General features: G+C 42.9%; 1 protein-coding gene and 2 long non-coding RNA genes across 6 annotated transcripts in view; 2 read left to right on the forward strand and 1 right to left on the reverse strand.

Moving 5' to 3' along the window:
• The window catches only part of LOC121019484 (uncharacterized), a 27,380-nt gene extending 13,259 nt beyond the window's left edge, over positions 1-14,121 (forward strand). Inside the window, exon 3 of the long non-coding RNA XR_005785614.1 lies at positions 13,845-14,121. This is a non-coding gene — a long non-coding RNA (uncharacterized LOC121019484). The remainder of the gene's footprint in view (positions 1-13,844) is intronic.
• Positions 13,896-23,000, reverse strand: part of LOC121019483 (uncharacterized) — a 15,040-nt gene continuing 5,935 nt past the window's right edge. Inside the window, exons 2-3 of the long non-coding RNA XR_005785613.1 lie at positions 21,224-21,227; positions 13,896-14,006 (exon numbers count right to left, since the gene is read on the reverse strand). This is a non-coding gene — a long non-coding RNA (uncharacterized LOC121019483). The remainder of the gene's footprint in view (positions 14,007-21,223; positions 21,228-23,000) is intronic.
• Positions 16,378-23,000, forward strand: part of PDXDC1 (pyridoxal dependent decarboxylase domain containing 1) — a 52,600-nt gene continuing 45,977 nt past the window's right edge. The window contains exon 1 of one of the 4 annotated variants that reach the window (XM_040458972.1): positions 16,378-16,453. Coding sequence is in view for 1 of the 4 variants with exons in the window: in XM_040458971.1 (XP_040314905.1) it covers positions 16,875-16,895 (21 nt within the window). In the remaining 3 variants the exon portion in view is untranslated. Of the gene's footprint in view, positions 16,454-16,708; positions 16,896-17,166; positions 17,279-23,000 lie in introns of those variants that run through there. The other 3 variants (XM_040458974.1, XM_040458971.1, XM_040458973.1) reach the window with 3 other exon arrangements.

A 23,000-nucleotide genomic window follows, 5' to 3' on the forward strand; every position in this document is an offset into this window, starting at 1 on the left:
ACGTGTGTCCATTATCTACGAGGCACCCGATGCATTAACTCATTTACTCCTCACAGAAGCCCAGTGAGGCAGATTGCTGACAATCCTCAGGGGGCCACGTATCCTCCAAAATCTACCCCGATCTTTATCAAGCAGCTCAACAGATTTGCTTAATGGGAGTTGAAAGAAAGAGAAATAAATACTAAGAAGGCTGACATGTTTTTACATGAGTTGCTATATACTTGTGTCTTCCTAAAAACAATAAAAAATCCAGTTAGTAAGGACAATCTATTACTCAAGCAAACGCTGAAGGACCCGCATGGCCTTCAAACAAGAGGCGATGTTCTAAGATGAATTAAGTTGTTACATTGATGCTTCCTCATCTGTGCAGGCTGTGATTCAGAGCCCTCCGGCAATAACGAGGCAAGGCTTTCCATGTGACATTAATATCCCTGAGCAGCGCGGGGCAGGGTAGCTGGAGAACAGAGTGCTGTGTTAAAATTTAACAGAGGAGTTTCGTGAGGAAGCTTTGGGAATAAAGCACTGATGTGGGAGCTGAGTTTCAGTTTACAACTAAGGGTCACATTAAAAATACATTAGCATGATTACAATGAGGCTTCTCGTAAGTTATTGTTTCACGTTATTTAAATGAATCGGGGCTTCTTACGAACCACTGAGTGCGCCACGGTGTCTAAAACCTCCTGGCTCCTCTTGAAGACTTCTCTGAAATTTCTACTGACAAACTAAAGGTTTCCAAGCTTAAAAAAGGCCGCAAGACTGACAGGTCTGTTTTCTAAAGCGCAGAGAAAGCAATCAGTTAAGGCTACCCCTAAAAAAAAAAAAAAAAAAAAAAAAAGTCACTGAAGCTCTTCAAACCTTTACAAAATCACCTATAAGAAATGACTTGTCTCCAGGAATGGGCACAGAGCAGGAAACTGTCTTCCTCCTTGTCACCTGAAATGAGGTTCAAGGGAGGCTGGTAAGGATACTATGGAAACCTCCCTCGTTCCTCGTTTGTTTGCCCACCCATCCCTTCATTCCAGAGCCGTCCCTTCTTAAAGAAGGCTCTGGAATTTCCCCAGCAGAAGGAAGGGAGCTACGTGTGCCCAGCGAGCACAAGGTTTTCGCTTCGTGTGGCTGCAGGTGGATAAAAAAGAGCCATGCTTTATGCAAATTTGACTACAGTAGTCCCATCCTCTCACCCCCCACCCCGCCCTACCCCTTATCTGCGCTTTGGGGGACCAGAGGTCAACCCCTACCAGGAAGCAAATGATCCACCTTGTGACGAATCCTCAGAGGGTCATTCGTAGCCTAACCTGAGGTCACAGCGCCTAAGTCACTCACAGCACTTCATGTCATTGTGTGGACATTTTATCACCTCCCGTCACCACAAGAAGGGTGAGTACAGGACAATAAGATATTTTGAGAGACCACATTCACATAACTTTTGTTACAGATTATAGTGACAATTGTTCTATTTTATCACGAGTTACTGTTTTGAATCTCTCGCTGTGCCTGATTTATAGATTACACTTTATCATAGGTAGGTATGTATGGGGAAAAAAACCCTAGCTTATACAGTATATATGTTCAGTACTGTCCGGGGGTTCAGGCATCCACTGGAGGGATCTTGCAATATATCCCCTGACGATAAGGGGGACCTGTTGTATGACTTTTTTTAAAGGTTATTTTTATTTGGATGGATTTTCTTTGAAATAAGAATGGGATTGAAATTATAGGGGTGGGAGTAAGAGGCACCACCCACTGCTCGATCCCTATCTGAATGTGCACCAGGAGGTAAAGAACAGGCACTCCAGATGGAAAAGTTCAGAAGGAAGGTTAGAAGGAGGAAGATAGATGGAAGCCCGCTTCCCGCCAGAGTCTCAGTTTCTCCTGTTAACAGAAATGATATTAAGCAATTCTGTCACGAAATCATAGCATTTCAGCTCCGATGTGGAAAAACCATGTCTAAAAATTCTGTCTCACGGCATCTATGTGTCTTAGTCGGTTGAGCATCTGACTTCAGCTCAGGTCATGATCTCGCAGTTGGTGAGTTCTAGCCCCACATCGGGCTGTCAGCACAGAGCCCGCTCCGAATCCTCTGTCCCCCTCTCCCTACCCCTCCCCTGCTTTTGCTCTCTCAAAAATAAGTAAATATTTTTTAAAAATTGTGTCTCCATGACCTAGCGATTCTCATACCCTTGACATTGACACAAATTATGTGAAAGGTGCTTGGATCAATACCATGGGTTTTAGGACATTTTGATGTTGGCCAGATGTGAAACAAAACACGGAGGCTAAATATCTGTTCTTTGCTCTTGTTTAGAAATTTGGAATACTTCCTCATCCTTCTATCCTGCCTCCAGTAGAATACTGAAACGTGGCGGGGCGCCTGGGTGGCGCAGTCGGTTAAGCGTCCGACTTCAGCCAGGTCACGATCTCGCGGTCCGTGAGTTCGAGCCCTGCATCGGCTCTGGGCTGATGGCTCAGAGCCTGGAACCTGTTTCTGATTCTGTGTCTCCCTCTCTCTCTGCCCCTCCCCCGTTCATGCTCTGTCTCTCTCTGTCCCAAAAAAATAAATAAACGTTAAAAAAAAAATTAAAAAAAAAAGAATACTGAAACATGGCAATAGATTTCTTAACAGGGATGGTGGGCTTTATAGATCCCACCTGCAACTTGGTATTTTGAACTATTTTTTTTTTTATGTTTATTTTGAGAGAGAGAGAAAGAGAAAGCACGAACAGGGGAGGGGCAGAGAGAGAGAGGGAGAGAGAAAATCCCAAGCAGGCTCTGTGCTAACAGCTCGTGGGGGGGGGGCGCCGCTTGATGAGGGCCTCAGTCTCATGAACCAGGAGATCATGACCTGAGCCAAAATTAAGTGTCAGAAACTTAACCGACTGAGCCACCCAGGCACCCCACAACTTGGTATTTTAAGATGGTTCTATTTGAAAGAAATATTTGAAGTGGAGTGTTTCTCTGGCAAAGGAAGTCTGTTTTCATCAGCTTTATTCTAAGCAACTATTTCTCACAATTGGTGTGGGATAATAGAGCAATTAAATGTATTTTATTAATTTTCCATTGTTAATTTTGGGGGAAAAGAAATACTTTTGCAAGTCCTCCTTAAATACATTAAAAAGAGATGAAATTTAAAAATCTGAAACCAGGGGCGCCTGGGTGGCGCAGTCGGTTAAGCGTCCGACTTCAGCCAGGTCACGATCTCACGGTCCGGGAGTTCGAGCCCCGCTTCAGGCTCTGGGCTGATGGCTCGGAGCCTGGAGCCTGTTTCTGATTCTGTGTCTCCCTCTCTCTCTGCCCCTCCCCCGTTCATGCTCTGTCTCTCTCTGTCCCAAAAATAAATAAACGTTGAAAAAAAAATTAAAAAAAAAATCTGAAACCATGGAAAACCCAACATCAGAGGGAGCTTTAAAGATAGTACATATTCAACATGCAAATGAATTAAGCATTTCCACATAAAAGGTGAATTAATTATGGAGACGTTTCTTTTCCAATTATGCTTTTTTTGAACTCTGAAACTCCAATTACTGTAGGAAATGTATGACTCTACTAATATGTGGAAGAAATAACTAGAATACGGATCTAGGGACGGGTTTAGTACTCTATTCGTCTGATCCAATCAGAGAGAGAAATCACGTTGTAATAAGAAAGGGAACGTGTACTACAGTTGATTCTTACTCTTTAACGTAGATACATTGCATAAAGTTGCTATGCACCTTAAATTAGCAAATGTTGAACCATTACTTTTCCAGGATTAGGTTCCCTTGAGCCTCTGGTCACAGCATTTTCATCAACTGATGAATCCATAAACTCGTTTTGTGTTTCTGTTGAAGGGCACCCCATTTAATATGTACTGTTGATTCATTAGCGTTGATCTCAGCTAACAACATTATATAACTCGTGTCTGAACAAAGCTTATCTATAGGCGTTTTCTGTTGAAGGCTCACGACAGCCTTCTTGCGCTCAGGAATGCTAAGCACTGCTTTAAGCGCTACGTTTAAGGGCCATTTTAAATAGCGAATTCACTCAGAGCACAAAAAATGAAGAAAACCTGGCACTAAATAGATTGAGAAAGGGACACTTGTTTACAGTCTGAGAGCTGCGATATGAAGACAGAGCGTCACCTGGTTCAACGGCACCTGGGAACACACAAGCTGGTTGACTGAAATGTGTTGCTGCTCTGTGCGTGCACATGACACTTCAAATGACAGCAAAAGCATCAGGAGTGTATATGTGGGGGTTCCAAACAAACTTTAGCGGAGCAGTTGAGTTTGCAGATATGGAACCCACCAATAATGAGGATTGACTCCATACAGAATTGCTGATGGGGAATTGGAATAATGAGGGGTTGGAAAACAAGAGAACTCTGAAGAGTATACAAAGGGACAGCTGCTGTCCCTCCTCCTGCGACTGAGATGAAACACCCAAGGAAGAACTCTCCTCACTCCCAGGGCTGAGATCCTGATCTTGTTGGGAGGATACAGCCGCGGCTTACTGAAAGGCAAAGTCAGTGGCTAGAAAGGCCTGCTAGCTGCTGGCATTTGGTGGAAATCTGCCCCCTGGGGCAAGCTGTTATGGGGCAGCGTCTCATTAGAGGTCCTCTGTTACAAAACCACTAGAGACAGGGTGCCAACAGGGGATATCATGATTTATAATAAGAGATATATATTTGATCTTCATTCTGTTTCTGGCTGAGAGCTCCTAAAACTCTTGGAATTTCCTGAGCAATCAGAGAGCATTTTTTGTTATAAAATTTGATTTTTTTTTTTTTTTTTTGTACTCAGCTCCTGAAACAGCTCCAGAGCCTTAAAGCTGAAAGGAGTGTCTTAGTATTCGTCCCAAGCCCCTTTCAACCACACCCGGGTTTGCGTTTGTGTGAATGAAGCGACTCTTGAAAGCCTTTAAGGAGGCGTGGCGGGAGGGGCGGGGGCTATTTCCAGCAGAACCAATCAGGTGATTAGAGGGTGGGCTGTTTCAGCTCCACCCCCAGCCGCCTACCTCCAGGGAAGGGACAGGGGGTGGAGCCTGAGTTCAATCACCAGTGACCAGTGATACAATGAATCATTTCTGTGTAAGGAAGCCTCCATTAAAAAAAAAAAAAAAAAAGATGAGTTCAGAGAGCTTCTGGGGTGGTGAATACGTGGAGATTTGTAGAGAGTGGGGCCCTCAGATGTGGGTTCCACATCCTTTCCCCCTACCTCGCCCTATGCTTCTCTTCCATTTTGCCTTATATCTTTTTTTTTTTTGTAGACTTTATTTGATTATTTTGAGAAAGAGAGAGAGAGTACAAGCAGGGGAGGGGCAGAAAGAGAGGGAGAGAGAGACAATCCCAGCATTCTCTGTCTCTGCCTCTCCCCTCCACCTTCCGTTTCAAAATAAATAAATAAACTTAAAAAAAAAAAGTAAAGCTTATATTACACATGCCATTTTCTTTTCTTTTTGAATTAACAGCATATCATCATCCCATGTCAATAGGAAGGTTTCCACATCACTATTTTTAAAGGTGTGTATTAACCAATTTTACTATAATTTAATCAATTTCATATATTGTTGAATATATAGGTTGTTTTAACATTTTTACCATTATATACAATGTTGCTGTTGACATTCTCACAGTTAAGTCTTTAACTTCATTATCTTACATGTCTGGTAGTAGAATTTGGGGGAGAAAAGATACATATATTCTAAGTTTTTTGTTGTTACTGAATGCCAAATTACATTCAGTTCAGTACAACTGAAACTTATAGAAGATTTAATAATAGTTTGAAATTCTATCAGTAATGCAAAAGTGTGTTTTCTTCTACTTTAACAGTAGATATTATTAAAAACAAAAAAAAACCCACGTTGATTTGATAAACAAGAATGGTATCTCCTTTGATTTTTACACGTTTGGTCACTAACAGTGTGTGTGTGTGTGTGTGTGTGTGTGTGTGTGTGTGTGTGTGTGTTTATTGACCATTTGCACATCTTTTCCTTTTTAAATATTGTATGTTAACGTTCTTGTTCATTATTCTTTCGAGCACAAAGTTTTAGAGAAGGCTGAATTATTTCATAAAACATAAATAAGTCTGAAATGAATGAAAAGTAGAATTTACCTTTTTATACTATTTTATCTTTTTGCAATGTCACCTAAAATAATCACTATCATCTAAAATTTTACTTTAGGGAAAGAAGACTCTGAAACATAAGTAAAAATTAGCTTAAAATGCAAGATAAAGGGGGCACCTGGGTGACTCAGTTGGTTGAGCCTCTGACTTCGGCTCAGGTCATGATCTCGCAGTCCGTGAGTTCAAGCCCCACGTCGGGCTCTGTGCTGACCGCTCAGAGCCTGGAGCCTGCTTCGATTCTGTGTCTCCCTCTCTCTGCCCCTTCCCCAGCTCTCTCTCTCTCTCTCTCAAAAGTAACTAAACATGAAAAAAATTGTTTTTAATGCGAGTAACAAAATTCTTTTTCATATGGCTGCCTCAATCTTAACATACCTGCTTCAGATTTTCCAAGACTTCATGCCCAGCCCTGATTCCATGATATTTGGATGATGACAGGTCTGTGAACTACTCCAACAGCAAAGAAAGGTCCTTTGAGTAATGGCAAAATCAATGGGGATGTCTTCCTCAAGGTTTTGAAAATCAGTGATAAATTGTCCATGGTAGTGGTTGGTCTTGCTTAATTTTCTTCTGTTTCCAGCTGATTATCAGTGAACAAACATTTTCAATGTTTTGGAACAGAGATTTCAAATTTACAGCCTGAGGGATGGATCCATTCATAATTTACTCTCTATTCTCTTACCCTGCTCTGTTTTCCTGTTGGTACTCACAACTAGTTAATATTATATAGCTAGTTGTTATCTCTCCGTCCCAATGGAATGTAAGATCCACAAATGCAGAAACTCTTAATAATTGTATCCCTGATTCCTAGCATATAGTGGAGTCTCAGAAAGTATTTGTTAGATGCATGCATTCAGTAATCATTCACTGAACCCTCACTGCATCCCAGACACTGGGCTATCAAGACTTGGGATGTAAAATTGCTTGCTCGGCTCGCAGAGTGTCTTTAACGTGTGATACTCATTTTTTTTTAATGTTTATTTTTGAGAGAAACAAAGACAGAGCACAAGCAGGGGAGGGGGCAGAGAGAGAAGGAGATCCAGAATCTGAAGCAGGCTCCAGGCTCTGAGCTGTCAGCACGGAGCCTGACACGGGGCTCTGAGATCATGACCTAAGCCAAAATCGGACGCTTCACTGACTGGGCCACCCAGACGCCCCAACATGTGATACTCATTAAAACCAGATTGAAAACAATGGGAATGTTTGGAAATCTGCATGTTGTGCCAGTGTGTAAATTCATTATCCATCCATCCATTCATTTCACAACCGTTTTCAGAGTCTACCTGCTTGTTACTGGGGACGAAATAATATCAAAGACAGACTCTGTCTCTGTAGAAATGGCGTTTCTAGTCTATCCAGAGAGACAGACATTAAATAATAATTACAACCGTTCCAAGTGCAGGAGAGAAGTGCAGGTGCACTTATGATGTTTCCCTGAGAAAATGATACTTAAACTTCTACCAGAGAGGTTAGAAGTTTAACAGGGGGAAGGAAGGCAAGAACAATGCAGTTAAAGAAAACCACTTCTCAGGAAGGAGTCTGCTGTATTATAAGAACAAGGAAGAAATGACAGCTCAGACCCAAGGAGGTAGAAGGGGGCCACACCGTTGTGTGGACCACGTGAAGGATGCCTGCTTGGCTCCATGGATAAGCCAAGGCTTCCACGCAGAGGATCGGACTTCTCTGCTTAACAGACTACGTAGGTATGGCAGGGTCCCTGTGTGGGGCTGGAAGTGAGGACGGCTTCGAGAGACACTGAGGAGGTTTACATGGAACACTGATAACACTGATTGGAAGGGCCTGGGGAAGGAGAAGTGTGTGAGACACATACCAGGGTTCCTGGCTTGAACCACAGGGTGGGTGATGGTACCTTTACTGGGATGAGGAATGTCAAGGAGACCCTCGTTTTGGAGGATGAGTTCAATGCCCATCTATGAATGTACATGACTGGAACACAAGTTTCAGAAACACGGTTACCCTTTACTGCGTGTGATGCAATCTGATATCTTTTAAATCAACATGATGGAAGGGTATTTTACATATAGTAAAGTATATCCATATTACATGTTTAGTTCAATGAGTTGTGATAAATGTATATACCTCTGCATACCCCTGCAATTCAAATTAAAATTTCTATCACCTCCAAAAGCTCCCCATCACCCATGTGCGGTTAATTACCCTTCATCCCTGGCCACAGGTTTTTGGATGAGTCTGCACTGTCCAGAATTTCACATAATTGAAATTACACAGTATACACATTCATTTATATGTGACTTCTTTCACTCAGCATAATGTTTCTGAGATTCATCTATGACTGCAGTCCACACTATGGCTTATTTAAAAAAATTTTTTAAAATATTTATTTCTTTATTTATTTTGAGAGAGAGCGTTCATGAGAGTGGGAAAGGAGCAGAGAGAGAGGGAGGGAGAGAAAATCCCAAGCAGGATCCATGCTGTCAGCAAAGAACCTGGCACGGGTCTCAAACTCATGAACCATGACCTGAGCCGAAATCAAGAGTTGGATGTTCAACCCACTGAGCCACCCAGGCACCCCCACTACCTACTTATAGAAAGGTCCAAGAGCCAAGAATGGCTTTCTATTTTCAAATGGTTGGGAAAACACTGGAAAAGAACATTTTATGATGTGGAAATTGTATTAAATTCAAAATTCAGTGTCCATGAATAAAGTTTTATTGGAACATAGCATTGACTCATTTGTTTACATATTGGCAATGACTCATGCTATACAGAATTAAGTAGTTGTGACACAGATTGAATGGCCCCCAAAACCTAAAATATTTGCCACTTGGGCCTTTATAGAAAATGCCGACTTTTATGGTGTTCCACGTGTAAGTCGTTCGTTCTTTTTTATGCCTGTGTAGTATAGATAGGTAACAAATATTTTTCTTTTTGCCTGTTGATGGACATTTGGATTGTTTCTTAGTTACCTTTATTCCGTATAATGTGCTCTGGTGTTTTCTGTTTCTTTTCTTTATTTCTCTCTCTCTCTCTCGCTCTCTCTTTTAGTGCAAAAAAGGTGATTTTATTAAAGCACAAGGACAGGACCCATGGGCAGAAAGAGCTGCTCTGATCTTTCCTATCCAGTTCAGTTTTTCAAAATTGCTAGCCACCACCCGCTAGGCTGATTTCACAACTCATCAGTGGTTTTTTGTTTGTTTTTTTTTTTTTAATTTTTTTTTCAACGTTTTTATTTATTTTTGGGACAGAGAGAGACAGAGCATGAACGGGGGAGGGGCAGAGAGAGAGGGAAACACAGAATTGGAAACAGGCTCCAGGCTCCGAGCCATCAGCCCAGAGCCCGACGCGGGGCTCGAACCCACGGACCGCGAGATCGTGACCTGGCTGAAGTCGGACGCTTAACCGACTGCGCCACCCAGGTGCCCCTCATCAGTGGTTTTGACTGTCAGTTTAACAACCACACTGCTATAGATGTTAAAGAAAAAAATGGAGGATACAAGGTGGAAGAAAAGAGCATTAGGGCTGAGTGCTGAGGAAATCCAGCAATTAAACATAGGATACAGGAAGAAGGATGAAGAGGAGACAGAGAACACAGTTTGATCTCGGGAAGCAAGGGAAGTGTCGATTTCAAAAAAGAAGTGATTATCTGGATCTAATGCAGCTGAGACATCATGTAAGCTGGATGGGGATGATTTTAGTGAGATTTGTTTGGGTGGAACGAAGGCACTGAAACCACATTGAGATGAGTCGGTGGAATGTGCGTGATGAAAATTGAGACCCTAAGTGTAACTGGAGGGAGCTATGGATGGGCTCCACTGAGGAGTCTTTGTCTGCCTGGTTTTGGTGTGCCTTTTTTTTTTTTTTAATGTGAAAACCACAAGAGTGTTTAAAGAACACTAAAAGGCAAGTATAACCTGAATTTTACAGATGAGTAAACTAAAACAGCACAAAGTCAAGCAACTGGCCCAAGTAGCTTTTCAGTTTGAAGAGCTCCGATTTACTTGGATCTACAATCTGAGCTCTGACAGTGTGCTATTCTAAAAACCAAGAAAAAGCTAGCCCATGGGTAATCCAACAGTTGTACCTGTGATTTACAAGTCTGCAATTGTAGGAATACTTTTAAAGTCTTTGGTAGACGTTGGGCATCTTTTCATGTGCCTGTTGGCCATCTGGATGTCTTCTTTAGAGAAGTGTCTATTCATGTTTCCTGCCCATTTCTTCACTGGATTATTTGTTTTTTCAGGTGTGGAGTTTGGTGAGCTCTTTATAGATTTTGGATACTAGCCCTTTGTCCGATATGTCAGTTGCAAATATCTTTTCCCATTCCGTTGGCTGCCTTTTAGTTTTGTTGATTGTTTCCTTTGCTGTGCAGAAGCTTTTTATCTTCATGAGGTCCCAATGATTCATTTTTGCTTTTAATTCCATTGCCCTTGGGGATGTGTCAAGTAAGAAATTGCTGCGGCTGAGGTCAGAGAGGTTTTTTCCTGCTTTCTCCTCTAGGGTTTTGACGGTTTCCTGTCTCACACTCAGGTCCTTTATCCATTTTGAGTTTGTTTTTGCGAATGGTGTAAGAAAGTGGTCTAGTTTCATCCTTCTGCATGTTGCTGTCCAGTTCTCCCAGCACCACTTGTTAAAGAGACTGTCTTTTTTCCATTGGATATTCTTTCCTGCTTTGTCAAAGATTAGTTGGCCGTACTTTTGTGGATGAAAACTACACTCAGATATCACCTCACGCCAGTCAGAGTGCCTAAAATGAACAAATCAGGAGACTACAGATGCTGGAGAGGATGTGGAGAAACGGGAACCCACTTGCACTGTTGGTGGGAATGCAAACTGGTGCAGCCGCTCTGGAAAACAGTGTGGAGGTTCCTCAAAAAATTAAAAATAGACCTACACTATGACCCAGCAATAGCACTGCTAGGAATTGACCCAAGGGATACAGGAGTGCTGATGCATAGGGGCACTTGTACCCCAATGTTTATAGCAGCACTCTCAACAATAGCCAAATTATGGAAAGAGCCTAAATGTCCATCCACTGACGAATGGATAAAGAAATTGTGGTTTATATATACAATGGAATACTACGTGGTAATGAGAAAGAATGAAATATGGCCCTTTGTAGCAACATGGATGGAACTGGAGAGTGTTAAGTGAACTAAGTCATACAGAGAAAGACAGATACCATATGTTTTCACTCTTATATGGATCCTGAGAAACTCAACAGAAACCCGTGGGGGAGGGGAAGGAAAAAAAAAAAGAGGTTAGAGAGGGAGAGAGCCAAAGCATAAGACACTCTTAAAAACTAAGAACACACTGAGGGTTGCAGGGGGTTGGGAGGGAGGAGTGGGTGGGTGATGGGTATTGAGGAGGGCACCTTTTGGGATGAGCACTGGGTGTTGTATGGAAACCAATTTGACAATAAATTTCATATTAAAAAAAAATAAAGTCTTTGGCAGGCTTCTTGGGAGGAAAACGTGATTATTCACGATCTGAGATTTGTGAACAGCAAGAAATCCGTCTACTTTTAAATCAGGTGGGGCTCTGGTCCATACAACATGTTTATGGAGGAAAATCACTAACCTACAAAATACCAACATTAGGATCTTCTAAAAATAAATAGAAAACCCACATTGATGGACATTCCATAAAGTATCTGTCCTGTCCTCATATCTGTTGTGAGACACACAAATAGTCCTTCTGTTGGAAGAACTATTCAAGAGCACACTATTCTAGACTTTCTATCAAGGACTTATCTGGGGAAAAGTGTCAAAATATGAATAGAGTCTATTGATTAGAAAGTAATATCATCAAGTTATTTAGAGACGAAAGGACATCATCTGCAACAAATTGCAAAATGATTCAGGGGCAAACTATGTGTGTTCATATTTATTTATTCACTTAGAGAGAACAATATAGCAAATGTGGTGAAATGTTAACATACAGGAAATCGGGAAGAGTTTCAGAGAATTCTTTATCCTTTTCTTGCAACTTTCCTACAAGTCTGAAATTATGTCAAAACAAAAAGAAAAACGAGAGGGTGGTAAGAAATCATATCTTGGCAAACTTCCTTGGATATAAAAATATACGTGGCATAGGAAAATTCACAGCTTTTCTCATTTAGGTCAGAATTAATGTAAAGTCAAGAATGTTAGTGTCTGCTAACAACACAGAAAAAGCAAACGAGGTACCATGTGCCTTTTGACGAAGAGAACAACAATCATCTCTGAACAAGTCCCCAGAACTTCAGACCTAAACCTGATTAAGCCTAGATCCAACCGCCAATTTGCGGGAAATATAGAAAACAGAGGGAAATTCAGACTAAGGAAAATTCTACAACAGTAACATGATGTCTTCAACAGATCAATTGTAAAGGAAAAAAAGATATAGGAATACCTATAGATTAAAAGATAATACGTGTGTGTGTGTGTGTGTATATATATATATATATACATAGAGAGAGAGAGAGACTATATATTAAGAGACTATATATATTAATGTTTCTTTATTTTTGAGAGGGGGAGGGGCAGAGAGAGGGAGACAGAGGATCCAAGGAGAGCTCTGTGCTGGACACGGGGCTCGAACTCACGAACCAGGAGATCGTGACCTGAGCCGAGGTCAGATGCTTAACCAACTGAACCCCCCAGGAGCCCCTAGATATATTTTTATAGTGTTTATGGATGCATGTTTGGGTGATAAAACCGCAAAGGAATGATTAGGACATGATTACTGTAAAGATCCAAAAGTGGTTATTTTTTCTTGGGGTGAGGGAGCTGGGATTGTTTGGGGCAGGGCTTATGGGATGTCTGAGAAGGTTCCTCTCATGGAGGAGATGGTGATGACAGGGTGATAGTTGGTGACAATTCATTTCTTTTAAGCTGTTTCCTATATTTTCACAACAAAATTTGTCTTTGCTGCTTTTGTTTCATTTTGTTTTGAGCTGCGTTGGTGAACTTAGTGAAACTAATGAAACAAGGTAGGTTACAAATCGTCTCAGTGTTGCCACCTTAAGTCTCCTTGAGGAACCGCAGACTTCTCTCCGAAATTGCCGGGTGAGATTTAAAAAATGATTGAAATCAATTTTTTTTTCCAGGTAATTGACTTAACTTCAATTCATGAGAGAAATGCACGCAAATGGCAAATATCCAGAGAGTGTAGAAGAATAGAAAATGGGATATTGCCAATTTCTTTTCCCTCGTCTGTAACCCCCCTGCTCCCATTCTGTAGAAGCTTTTACCTTCTACTTTGTAAAAAATATCGTTGTGTCTGTGCCTTAATTTAGAAAGAACCTATTGTTTCCTTACTCTAAAAAATGATAAATTTATTGCCATTTGCACAAGCTCTCCTATCCTCTCCACTTCCTGATTTTTGTTACTTAATTTTATTTCTTCTAGAAATAAAAGCGAACACCCTTTATGCCTTAAAATATTACACTTAAAACTTTGAATCTTGACTTTGCCATTTCAGAGAGTCTTTACTTAGTGTGAAATGAAGTTGAGGACATTGGTGATTCCACTTACATTCCTACTCACCTTGCCTCTTCCCTCCCACTTTTTGGTAATTTACTAATTTTCCATCACCCTGGTGAATGATAAATACATCTTCCATATATATCACTTGGTTGATTCAAAAAGTTAAAGGTTACTTTACATTGTCACCATGGAAATGGCATCCCTCAAAAGAGTTCCTTTTTTAGCTTGTGGTGTTTCAGATTGATAATTCTGCCATTCTCATTTCATTTCCTGAAATTCAGGGTCGGCTTGTGAAAAGTTGTTAAACAACATGCTAAATGTGAAATGTCAATCCTCACTCTAAACTTTCCCTGTTCAGAGCATCAAATGAAGAATTCATTGGGTTTTATAGCGGCTTTCTGATTTTGGTAGTCCATTGAAGAAGGGAGTTTGAAAGTTGTTGTATACTGATAACGATTGTCTGCCCATGTCCTGCCTGAAATAGCATGATTGTTTATGAAGGGTATCTTTAATAAAGCTGGATACAGTTTGGCTTGGGAAAAAAAAAAAAAGCTAAAGGTTAAAAGCAACATTTACAATACGTTTATGTAAATATCAATCGGGACACAAAAAAAATCATGTGAATAGACTCAAAGGGGAAAAATAACCACAAACTTCTTTTATTTGGTTTGCTTTTTGCCTATTTCAAGAAAAGGTCTGTATTGGCACATATAAGCCAAATGTTCTCACAATGAGTGGTTTCATGTTTTGTTTTCCTACAATATTTTTCTCATATGTCTGTACTAGCTCATAGAATGCTACATTTACATAGCTGTCCATCCACAAGCGAAATGGTTTTAACTTATTTTGCTGTGTGTGTGTGTGTGTGTGTGTGTGTGTGTGTGTGTGTGTGACAGACGAGTATAAAATGAAAGCTATGGACATTTTCCCCAAATGTACTCATAGTACAAAATTTTGGATATAGTTTCAGGAGTTTTACGGGCCTCCCCCTGGGTCACAAAGTAAAAACCTCTGTTCTAAACAGTGTATCCTTAAAGGCAGGGATCTGGTCTTATTTTTGTATTTCTAGCATCTGACTGTCCAAGATGGCAGCCAATACATATATTTGGGTAAATATTAAATGAACCAATTATTCCCAGTTTTTCATGGGGGGAATAATTTTCATCTTTTAAGTTTACTTTTTTTTTTTTCAACGTTTATTTATTTTTGGGACAGAGAGAGACAGAGCATGAACGGGGGAGGGGCAGAGAGAGAGGGAGACACAGACATGGAAACAGGCTCCAGGCTCTGAGCCATCAGCCCAGAGCCTGACGCGGGGCTCAAACTCACGGACCGCGAGATCATGACCTGGCTGAAGTCAGTCGCTTAACCGACTGCGCCACCCAGGCGCCCCTTAAGTTTACTTTTAAAGTAGAAGAGGTTAGGGGCACCTGGCTGGCTCAGTTGGTAGGGCATGTGCCTCTTGATCTCGGGGTCGTAAGTTCCAGCCCCACATTGGGTTTGGAAATTACTTGAAAATAAAATCTTAAAAATAAATAAAATAGAAGAGGTTAATTTCATCTGTCTAGTTTTTGTTTGGTAGAATCTACTTTGTGACATAATCCAAAGATACTTGGAGGTGGTTTTAAAAAGTAAGATTTTGCGGGGAGCCTGGCTGACTCAGTTAGTGGAGCGTGTGACTCTTGATCTAGGGGTCCTGAGATCGAGTCACACTTTGGTATAGAGATTACTTACAAATAAAATATCTTTCAAAAAATATGAATATTTAATGATATCCTTGCTGATATGTTCAGGGGTGAAATATATCGATATCTGCAATTTTGAAATGTATCAAAACAGAAGACATATTGGTGAACAGACAGATGCTTATGTAATAGAGCAAATATAGGGAATTGTTCATTGTAAAATCTAGAAAGTGGGCATGTGGGTGTTCATTTCACTTTCAACGTTTTCTAAATGTTTGAAATTTTTCACAAGTCGGAAAAAGTGATTTGCTTAAGCAGAGGTACATTCAATGTTGGATCTTTTAAGGCATAAACAGACATAAGTCTTTCTTCTGTTTGCAGAACTCTGGGGAATCTGAATAGTTCCCGGGGTACACTCTGAACTGGCACGCAAAGGTTCTTTTGGTAGAGAACAATTTTATTAACATATCTGGGCAATTTACCAAATACAAGTTAGAGAGCGCAAAACATGTAATTACTGCGCTGAAAATATGACCCAGTCATTTACGCAGATTTCAGAAGAGATGCGCACAAAAGAGATAAAAGGAATGGTTTTGTGGTTGTAACGTCATTTTGGTCTTTGCTGAAGTGTTTTCTGACTGCAAACGTGGTACGCTAGTCTCTTTCAGTATTCCTCAGTAGAAGAATAAGCAAATGTATGTCCTCTCCCATTCCTTAGAAACACATGATTCTACGGCAGGGGTGGAAGCGGTTACGGAGGCAGTGTGTGTGGTGGACAGGCGCTGCGGTCACGGTGCTTGGGTCTGGCTGGATCCTACCTAGACTGGCACCGGGATATGGATAACTATCTCTCCATCATAGAGCTGTTGTGCCATAAAGTGGAACAGCAGCAGCTGACCTATTATTATCACCTGACATATCATAATTATGGCTTGACATAATGAAAGAAGCCGGACCGGTTGTTTCAAAGTCTTTTCCATCTGGAATTCCGCGGTGAGACAAATACCCCAGCTCGCATCAGCACCGCTTTTAAACACCCGCGATCACTTGGGAACCTCATACCTGAACCCCCGGCAAACCCCTCGGCACCTAGTAAACTGGCCATCCTGCGCATGTGCGGGGGTGCTCGCTAGCCCCGCCCCTCTGTGGTGCATGGCCTGTTCCATTCCTGAGGGATGTTGAAGGTGCGGAAAACTTGGAAGCATAGGACAGGGAAGTACAGGTGCGTGAGTAGTATTTCCAGCCTCTCAGTGCAAGAGTGGTCACTTGTGGTTATTATATGTTTACTCCGACGCCTGCGACGGGCTTGTGAAAGTTTGCAGCGGCTGCGCCGTGCCTTCCCCCCCCCCTTCACCTGGGCACGTTAGGGCTGGCCGGCGGGATGGCCAGGTACGGAAGCCTAGAGGGCCCCGCCCACCCCGAGGGGCCCCGCCCCGCCCCGCCCCGCCCCGCCCCGCCTCCCTGAGACCCGCAGATTTCCCACCCCGCGGCGACGCCCGGCTGCTCCTCCCCGTCTCCGCCCCGCCGGCCGCGGCCGCGGGGGACGTCAGCGCTGCCAGCGTGGAAACCGCGGCGCGGCGCGGGAGGCGGAAGTAGCGCCCGGACCGCGGGGCCTTTATCGGGCTCCGCCGGCCGCCTCAGCCATGGACGCGTCCCTGGAGAAGGTCTGTACTCGGGCTGGGGGGCGGCCCTGCGGCCCGAGGCCTCCGCCTCCGAGGCGACTGTTTCCCGGTCGCGAGCTGCCATTGTGACCGGGGAGGGGCCTGGGGGCTAACTGGCCCTGACCGAGGGGGCCTGGCCGCGAGGGCGTCCGGCCGGGCGCTCGCCGCTGAGGCCTGGTCACGTCACGGGGCCGGGAATCCTTCGGGTGCCCGTGGGCCGAGAGGGACTGGGCCGGTTCTGCCGGGAGCCCATTGCGGGGGCCGCGGGGCCGACCTTGGGGCCTGCCCGAGCTCGGCTCACCCTTTCGGTTGACGGAGCTAAAGACTTGCGGCCCCAGAAGAGCCTGGACAGCAGCCCCGGTTGTTTCAGAGCCGACTGCAAGCCTGTGGCTTTCCTGTGGTCTCCAAGTTAGGGCGGGGGGATTGTTGAAGCAGTGGGTTTTCCAACTTCAGCGTGACTAGGAATCACCTGGGGCCCTTGGTAAACACCCACATTTTCGGCCCTCGGGTGGGGAACCTCGTGGGGGCGGGACGGGGATCTGCTTGTTTAACAAGTTCCCCCACGTGATTCTGGTGCTGTAGTTTGTGAAGACCCCTGAGGTCAGGAAGGGGTGGGCCTTCTGCGGATCGTGAATTGCTTTGGGGGATTGCTGCTCTTCCGCAACTTGTGACTCCCCCCCTTTTCGTGCCCGGGGGAGACGCTCGCGTCGATCTGAAATCCACTGGTAGCAGCCCTTTCCTCTAGTTTGTCTTGGGGAAGCAGCAGCGTGATGATGCACCTGGCCGATTGCTCTGGCAAGGGAAATGGATTCTAAATTGTCCCGGATTTAGGGCTTGTAAATGAGAACCAGTGCTTGGATCCCTCTTTGGATACCTATCTGCAGAACCTGACATTTTGCCCGCCCTCAAAGTCCTTCTCCCTCTCCAAGCTTGGGAGTCTGCCTGTGCAGACCCAATTTTTTTTTGCACATGTAGAATTCTGGAGCAATGCTAGGGTTTTAAGACTGCTTTATTTTAATTTTGAACCGGTAGCAATAACACTTGGTCATTTTTCAGTGCGGCAGTCCCTGTAGATTTGTTCCCTTGTCACTGGAAAGTTGAAGAGATGATGGTGTCTTCATGGGCACACAGCAATGACACCCCGGGTCATTTCTCATAAATTGGGCGGAAGGCAGTCAAGAAGAGAAAAAGATTGTATGTGTTGAGCGTTACATGTTTATTGGGGAGGAATGAAGTCTTTCGAGGCTTTTGATTAGTACAGTGTCTACCTTGTGGTACTGCGAGTTCCAGGCCAGATCAGTGATTCTCAAGCACGGTGCAGTTTTGCTCCCCAGGGGACATTTGGCAGCTTGTCTGGAGTCGTTTCTGATTGTCACAACTAGTGGGTAGGCAGGTGCGACTGGTGCCTACTGGGTAGAGGCCGGGGACGCTGCTAGACATCCTGGAGTGCACAGGACAGCCTCCACGGCAGAGAATTCTCTGCTTTAAATGTTAGTAGTGCTGAGCCTGAGAATTCCTGCTCTAGATCATATGTGTGACACCCATAGCTGAATATAAAATGATGCTAAGATTATCTCTTCAGTGTTGTTTCCTGTCCAGTTTCCTAAGACAGGATGGCTCTGTGTCTTTTCAGTTAGAAACCTAGAAACGGGAGTGATCCTTCCTCCAAGAATAGTTTTTTATGGGCAAATCTGCAAAAAAGAGTGGGTCGGAATCCTGCTTGAAATACTACTTTTCTGGCATTTGATTAGTAGATTACACTGGTTTCTCCCTGTAAACATTAATGGCTGATAAAAGACCTTAACCTCTCCAAATGAAGATCAGAAAAGGTACTGCAACTCCAGGGTGCTTAAGGCTGGAGCATTCGCAAAAATGGCAGTGATCTTGGAGGAATTCAGAATGTGTGGGCCGGAAGTTTCTGCCTGCCTTAGGCCAGTATGGAAATTCTGAATGTAAGTGTTTCAGAACTAGGACTGTGTCTTATTCTTATATTCCCTGAAGCAGTGGAGGGCCTCATCCGTAATGAACAATCTCTGTTCGTGCTAAGAGAGCAGAAAAGAAAAAGAATTCCTATAGTATTCTATAGGAATGTTGAGGATTTTATGTTGAGAAAAACAGTTTGAATCAAAGTAGAAACACTGAATTGCATCCATTATTCCTGTGTCTTTGAGGACTAGACTATTTTGGGTGAAATTCTACGTTGCGAATATAAAAATGAGAACTCTTTGAGCAGTTCCGAATGATCCCATTTAAACCGATCCTTGCATAATTTATACTGGCTACGGAAACCACAACGTTATTTGATTCCCATTCTCTCATTTCAAGTAATCGCTCTCTCTAGAACGTAGTGTGCTCTCATCATTTAGGAGAATCCGACACTGCATTCCCTCTGGTCCAGGTATGATTCTGTACGCTTGCTTTTTCTTTAGATAATATGTAGATGGGAGACCTGGACAACAGGGCTGTGTTCTTGCTTGCTTCTCTCTCTCAGTACTGCCTGTTGTCTCTGAAATTAGTGAGGTCTCAAGAAACCAGATAGGTCAGTTGAAGGGGCAAGGAGTTTAAACTGGAAGAGTAGGTAGGGGAGCCTCAGCCCCCCACTACCGTATGTCCAGCTCATAAGGAACAAGGCCCTTTGCATAGTCACACAGAGTTTACTTCGGTTAATAGTCAAGTTTAAAAAAAAAAAAAATGCGACAGGAAGGAATTATTCTGATGCTTTAGGTCTTATTACGTTAACACACCTACATACATTTTTTTAGCAAAAACTTGCTACTTTTAACTTGTCCCACAGCCCGGACCTTTTTCTGTTGCTTGGAAAAGCTCATTCTTCCTGGGTATTATGTTTAGACAAAGTGTGCTGCGTTTTATTTGCGTTTACTTTAATTCCCACCTTGAGTAAACTGAAAGCAGGGTGTCTCAAACTCGGCGCTACTAGCATTCTGGGCTCATTCTCTGTTGTGAGAGGCTGTCCTGTAGAATGTTTATTTTGACAGCATCCCTGGCCTCTACCAGTAGCACGTCCCACAGTGTGCAGCCAAAGTCTCCAGATGAAGCAGTTGTTCCCTGGGGGTTGGGGGAACTGCCTCTGGTTGAGAACCACTGACTTGGAGAGTCTGGAGCTGTATGTCCAGTACGGTAGCCACTAGTCACGTTGGCCTACTTAAACTTAAATTTAGATTAATTAAAATAAAATAAGGGGCGCCTGGGTGGCGCAGTCGGTTAAGCGTCTGACTTCAGCCACGATCTCGCGGTCCGTGGGTTCGAGCCCCGCGTCAGGCTCTGGGCTGATGGCCCAGAGCCTGGAGCCTGTTTCCGATTCTGTGTCTCCCTCTCTCTCTGCCCCTCCCCCGTTCATGCTTTGTCTCTCTCTGTCCCAAAAATAAATAAAAACGTTGAAAAAATAAATAAATAAATAAATAAAAGCTAAAATTCAGTTCCTCAGTCGGCACATTTGAAGTGCTCAGTCACAGTGTGGCTTGTGGCTGCACCTCCTGACTGTCGATGTAGAACATTTCCATGCCCACAGACCGTTGTGTTGGACAGCGCTCTAGAGAGGGGCTCGTTTGCTTGTCGTAGGTCTAATGCTTGTCTCTAAAAGAGGCAACTTTGACCCTGGGTCTGATCTAAATAATTAAAAACCCAGCCCATTACTTTTTCTTGTACTCATTCTGAGCAAAAGTCGCCCCCTCCCCCTTGGACCTGATTTTGGAAAATTCTTTCATCGTACTGTTTGTAAGTTTACAAGGAGCAGTAGGAGCATGACTGGAACATTCCTGGTTATTAGTGATAAATACTACCAGAATCTCTATTCTGTTTTTTATTTTAAAATCTCACTAAGGAATCCCTGTTAGCCACGTTTGAAATGACCATTTTCTGTGGTCTGATTTTGTAGATCTTAAATAGAAAAGGCGACAGGAGAGGAGGATAGCCTGTAATTTTAGTACTCATTTAAAGCTGATCCCTGTATCATCATCATGTGAGGGTTTTGCATGCAGGTGCATGATGGCTAAAGTGGTAACTGATTATCAAATGTTGGGTGTCAGGGAAAACATGGTACAGAGTTCCTGATCCTAAAAATTTACGGTCCCGGTAATTTTTGATTTATTCAGGATCGTGGAGATAGTCAGTGCAGAGCTGTAGAAGGTCCCCATTCCAGTGTGGGCTCCACCATATCTAGGATGATGAGTTATAATTATAGATAGGAGTTGCTTGAGTTTAATGTCAGCTGTTTTTACTAAAGCAGTAACCTGGTTTGATTTATAATTTTTATTGAAGGCCAACTATGGTCAGAGCCCAGTGCTGAGAGAAACACAAGGTAAATAAGACACGATCCTCGCAGGAGGTTATGTTCTGGTAGGGGCATACATGTTTACACAAGTCCTTGTATAACAAGGAGGGGTTAAAAAGTATCAAGGAAAAAATGGGGAATGCATGAAGTTGAGTGACCAGGAAAGATTTCTGTGGAAGAGATTCTTTAGGTAGAATATTTAGTTCAGAATCCTGGCTCTTCTAGAGTGTTTTAAAAATGTAAATAAAATGTGGATGCTTACTTTATTATATGATTGTGCCTCATATTACTCCTGGTAGAACATAAATTAAGGGAAAGGAAATCTTCATATTTTGAAGTTAGACATCAAAAGTATGCTTCCAATCACTTTGAAAATGTCCACAATCTGAAATAGCTCTTTTCTAAGCAATATTCAAAATTAAAATATTATTTTTAATTTATTATTTAATTTTTGTTCTTGCAGTCGTTTTTGCTTTCTTAAATGTTAAGTATTTAGTTGCCTTAAAGTTGGATAGTCCTTGAGGTCTAGCCTGGGATCCCATCCACATTTTATTTCTGTGGAAAATACATTCTGAGTTTCAAATGACTGAGGGAGGAGTATGCTTTTCCAACATAATCTTCTTCCTATATGCAGAAAAGCAGAAACAGCAAAATAAAGCCTTCACTTTAAAATGCAACTCCATGACACCTGGACATTTAGCTACAGTGAGCTTCTCAGGATTCTAGTGAGACCGGACATTATATTAGGTGCAGTCCGATGAAATGTAATTTTGTACATTAAAAACAGTTGAGGAGTGACTGGGTGGCTCAGTCAGGTCATGACCTCATGGTTCATGAGATCAAGCCCCAAGTTCGGCTCTGCACTGGCAGAGTTAGGATTCTTTCTCTCCCCCTCTCCCTACCCCTCCCCTGCTTGTGCTCTCTCTCACTCAAACTAAATAAATAAACATTAAAAAAAAAAAAAAAAAAAGACAGGGGCACCTGGGTGGCTCATTTAGTTAAGCATCTGACTTGAGCTCAGGTCATGATCTCACAGTTGGTGAGTTTGAGTCCTGCGTCAGGTGAGCTCATGCCCTGCTTAGGGTGAGCCCCACTTTGGGTGAGCCCCCTCTTCCCCCCTCCCCCCCCCTCCCCCTCCCTCCCTCCCTCCCTCCCTCCCTCCCTCTCTCTCCTCTTCTCTCCCTCTCTCCTTCTCCCTCTTTCCCTCCCTCTTTATCTCTGCCCTCATGGGATTCTTTCTCTCTCCCCCCAATCCTTGCTCACTTGCAACCTCTCTCAAATAAATTAAATTAATTAATATATTTAAAAAACAGTTGAATGTTGGCAGTTTCACACAGTTCAACCTGGAAAGTCCAAAGACACATAGATACAAAGGCTTCAGAATTGATGGGTTCCTTAAGAAGATAAGGCCAGCAACATTAATTCTACGAACTTCCAATTCAGTGTAGGACAGAGTGACATTGATGAGGATAATGGGTACCTTTATCTTTCTGATTCCGTCCCCAACAAGTCCTAGGAAAGACTCCCAATAAGAAGCATATCTCAGTGAAAGATTTACATTTTCCAGTGACTATAGCATGCTTTTCTTTAAGCAGTTTTCTTGTGTTCTAGAATAAGTGTGTGATTCCAGATAAACTAGTAAACGTTACAGAAATAGAGCTTGGCTGGTATGCGGTGTTCTTCCATCTGTGTAGTTGTTAGGAAGTATTTATTCATGATACAAAGTCTGAGTGAATTGATTCTTCAGAGCAGCGGTCTCTGGGAATACAGTTTTTGAAACTTAGACTTGGACCCCTAGCATTCCCAGCATAGATCTT

The sequence above is a fragment of the Herpailurus yagouaroundi genome, unplaced genomic scaffold (genome assembly GCF_014898765.1).
Source record: "Herpailurus yagouaroundi ecotype Mexico unplaced genomic scaffold, PumYag 222, whole genome shotgun sequence".
NCBI lineage: Eukaryota > Metazoa > Chordata > Mammalia > Carnivora > Felidae > Herpailurus > Herpailurus yagouaroundi.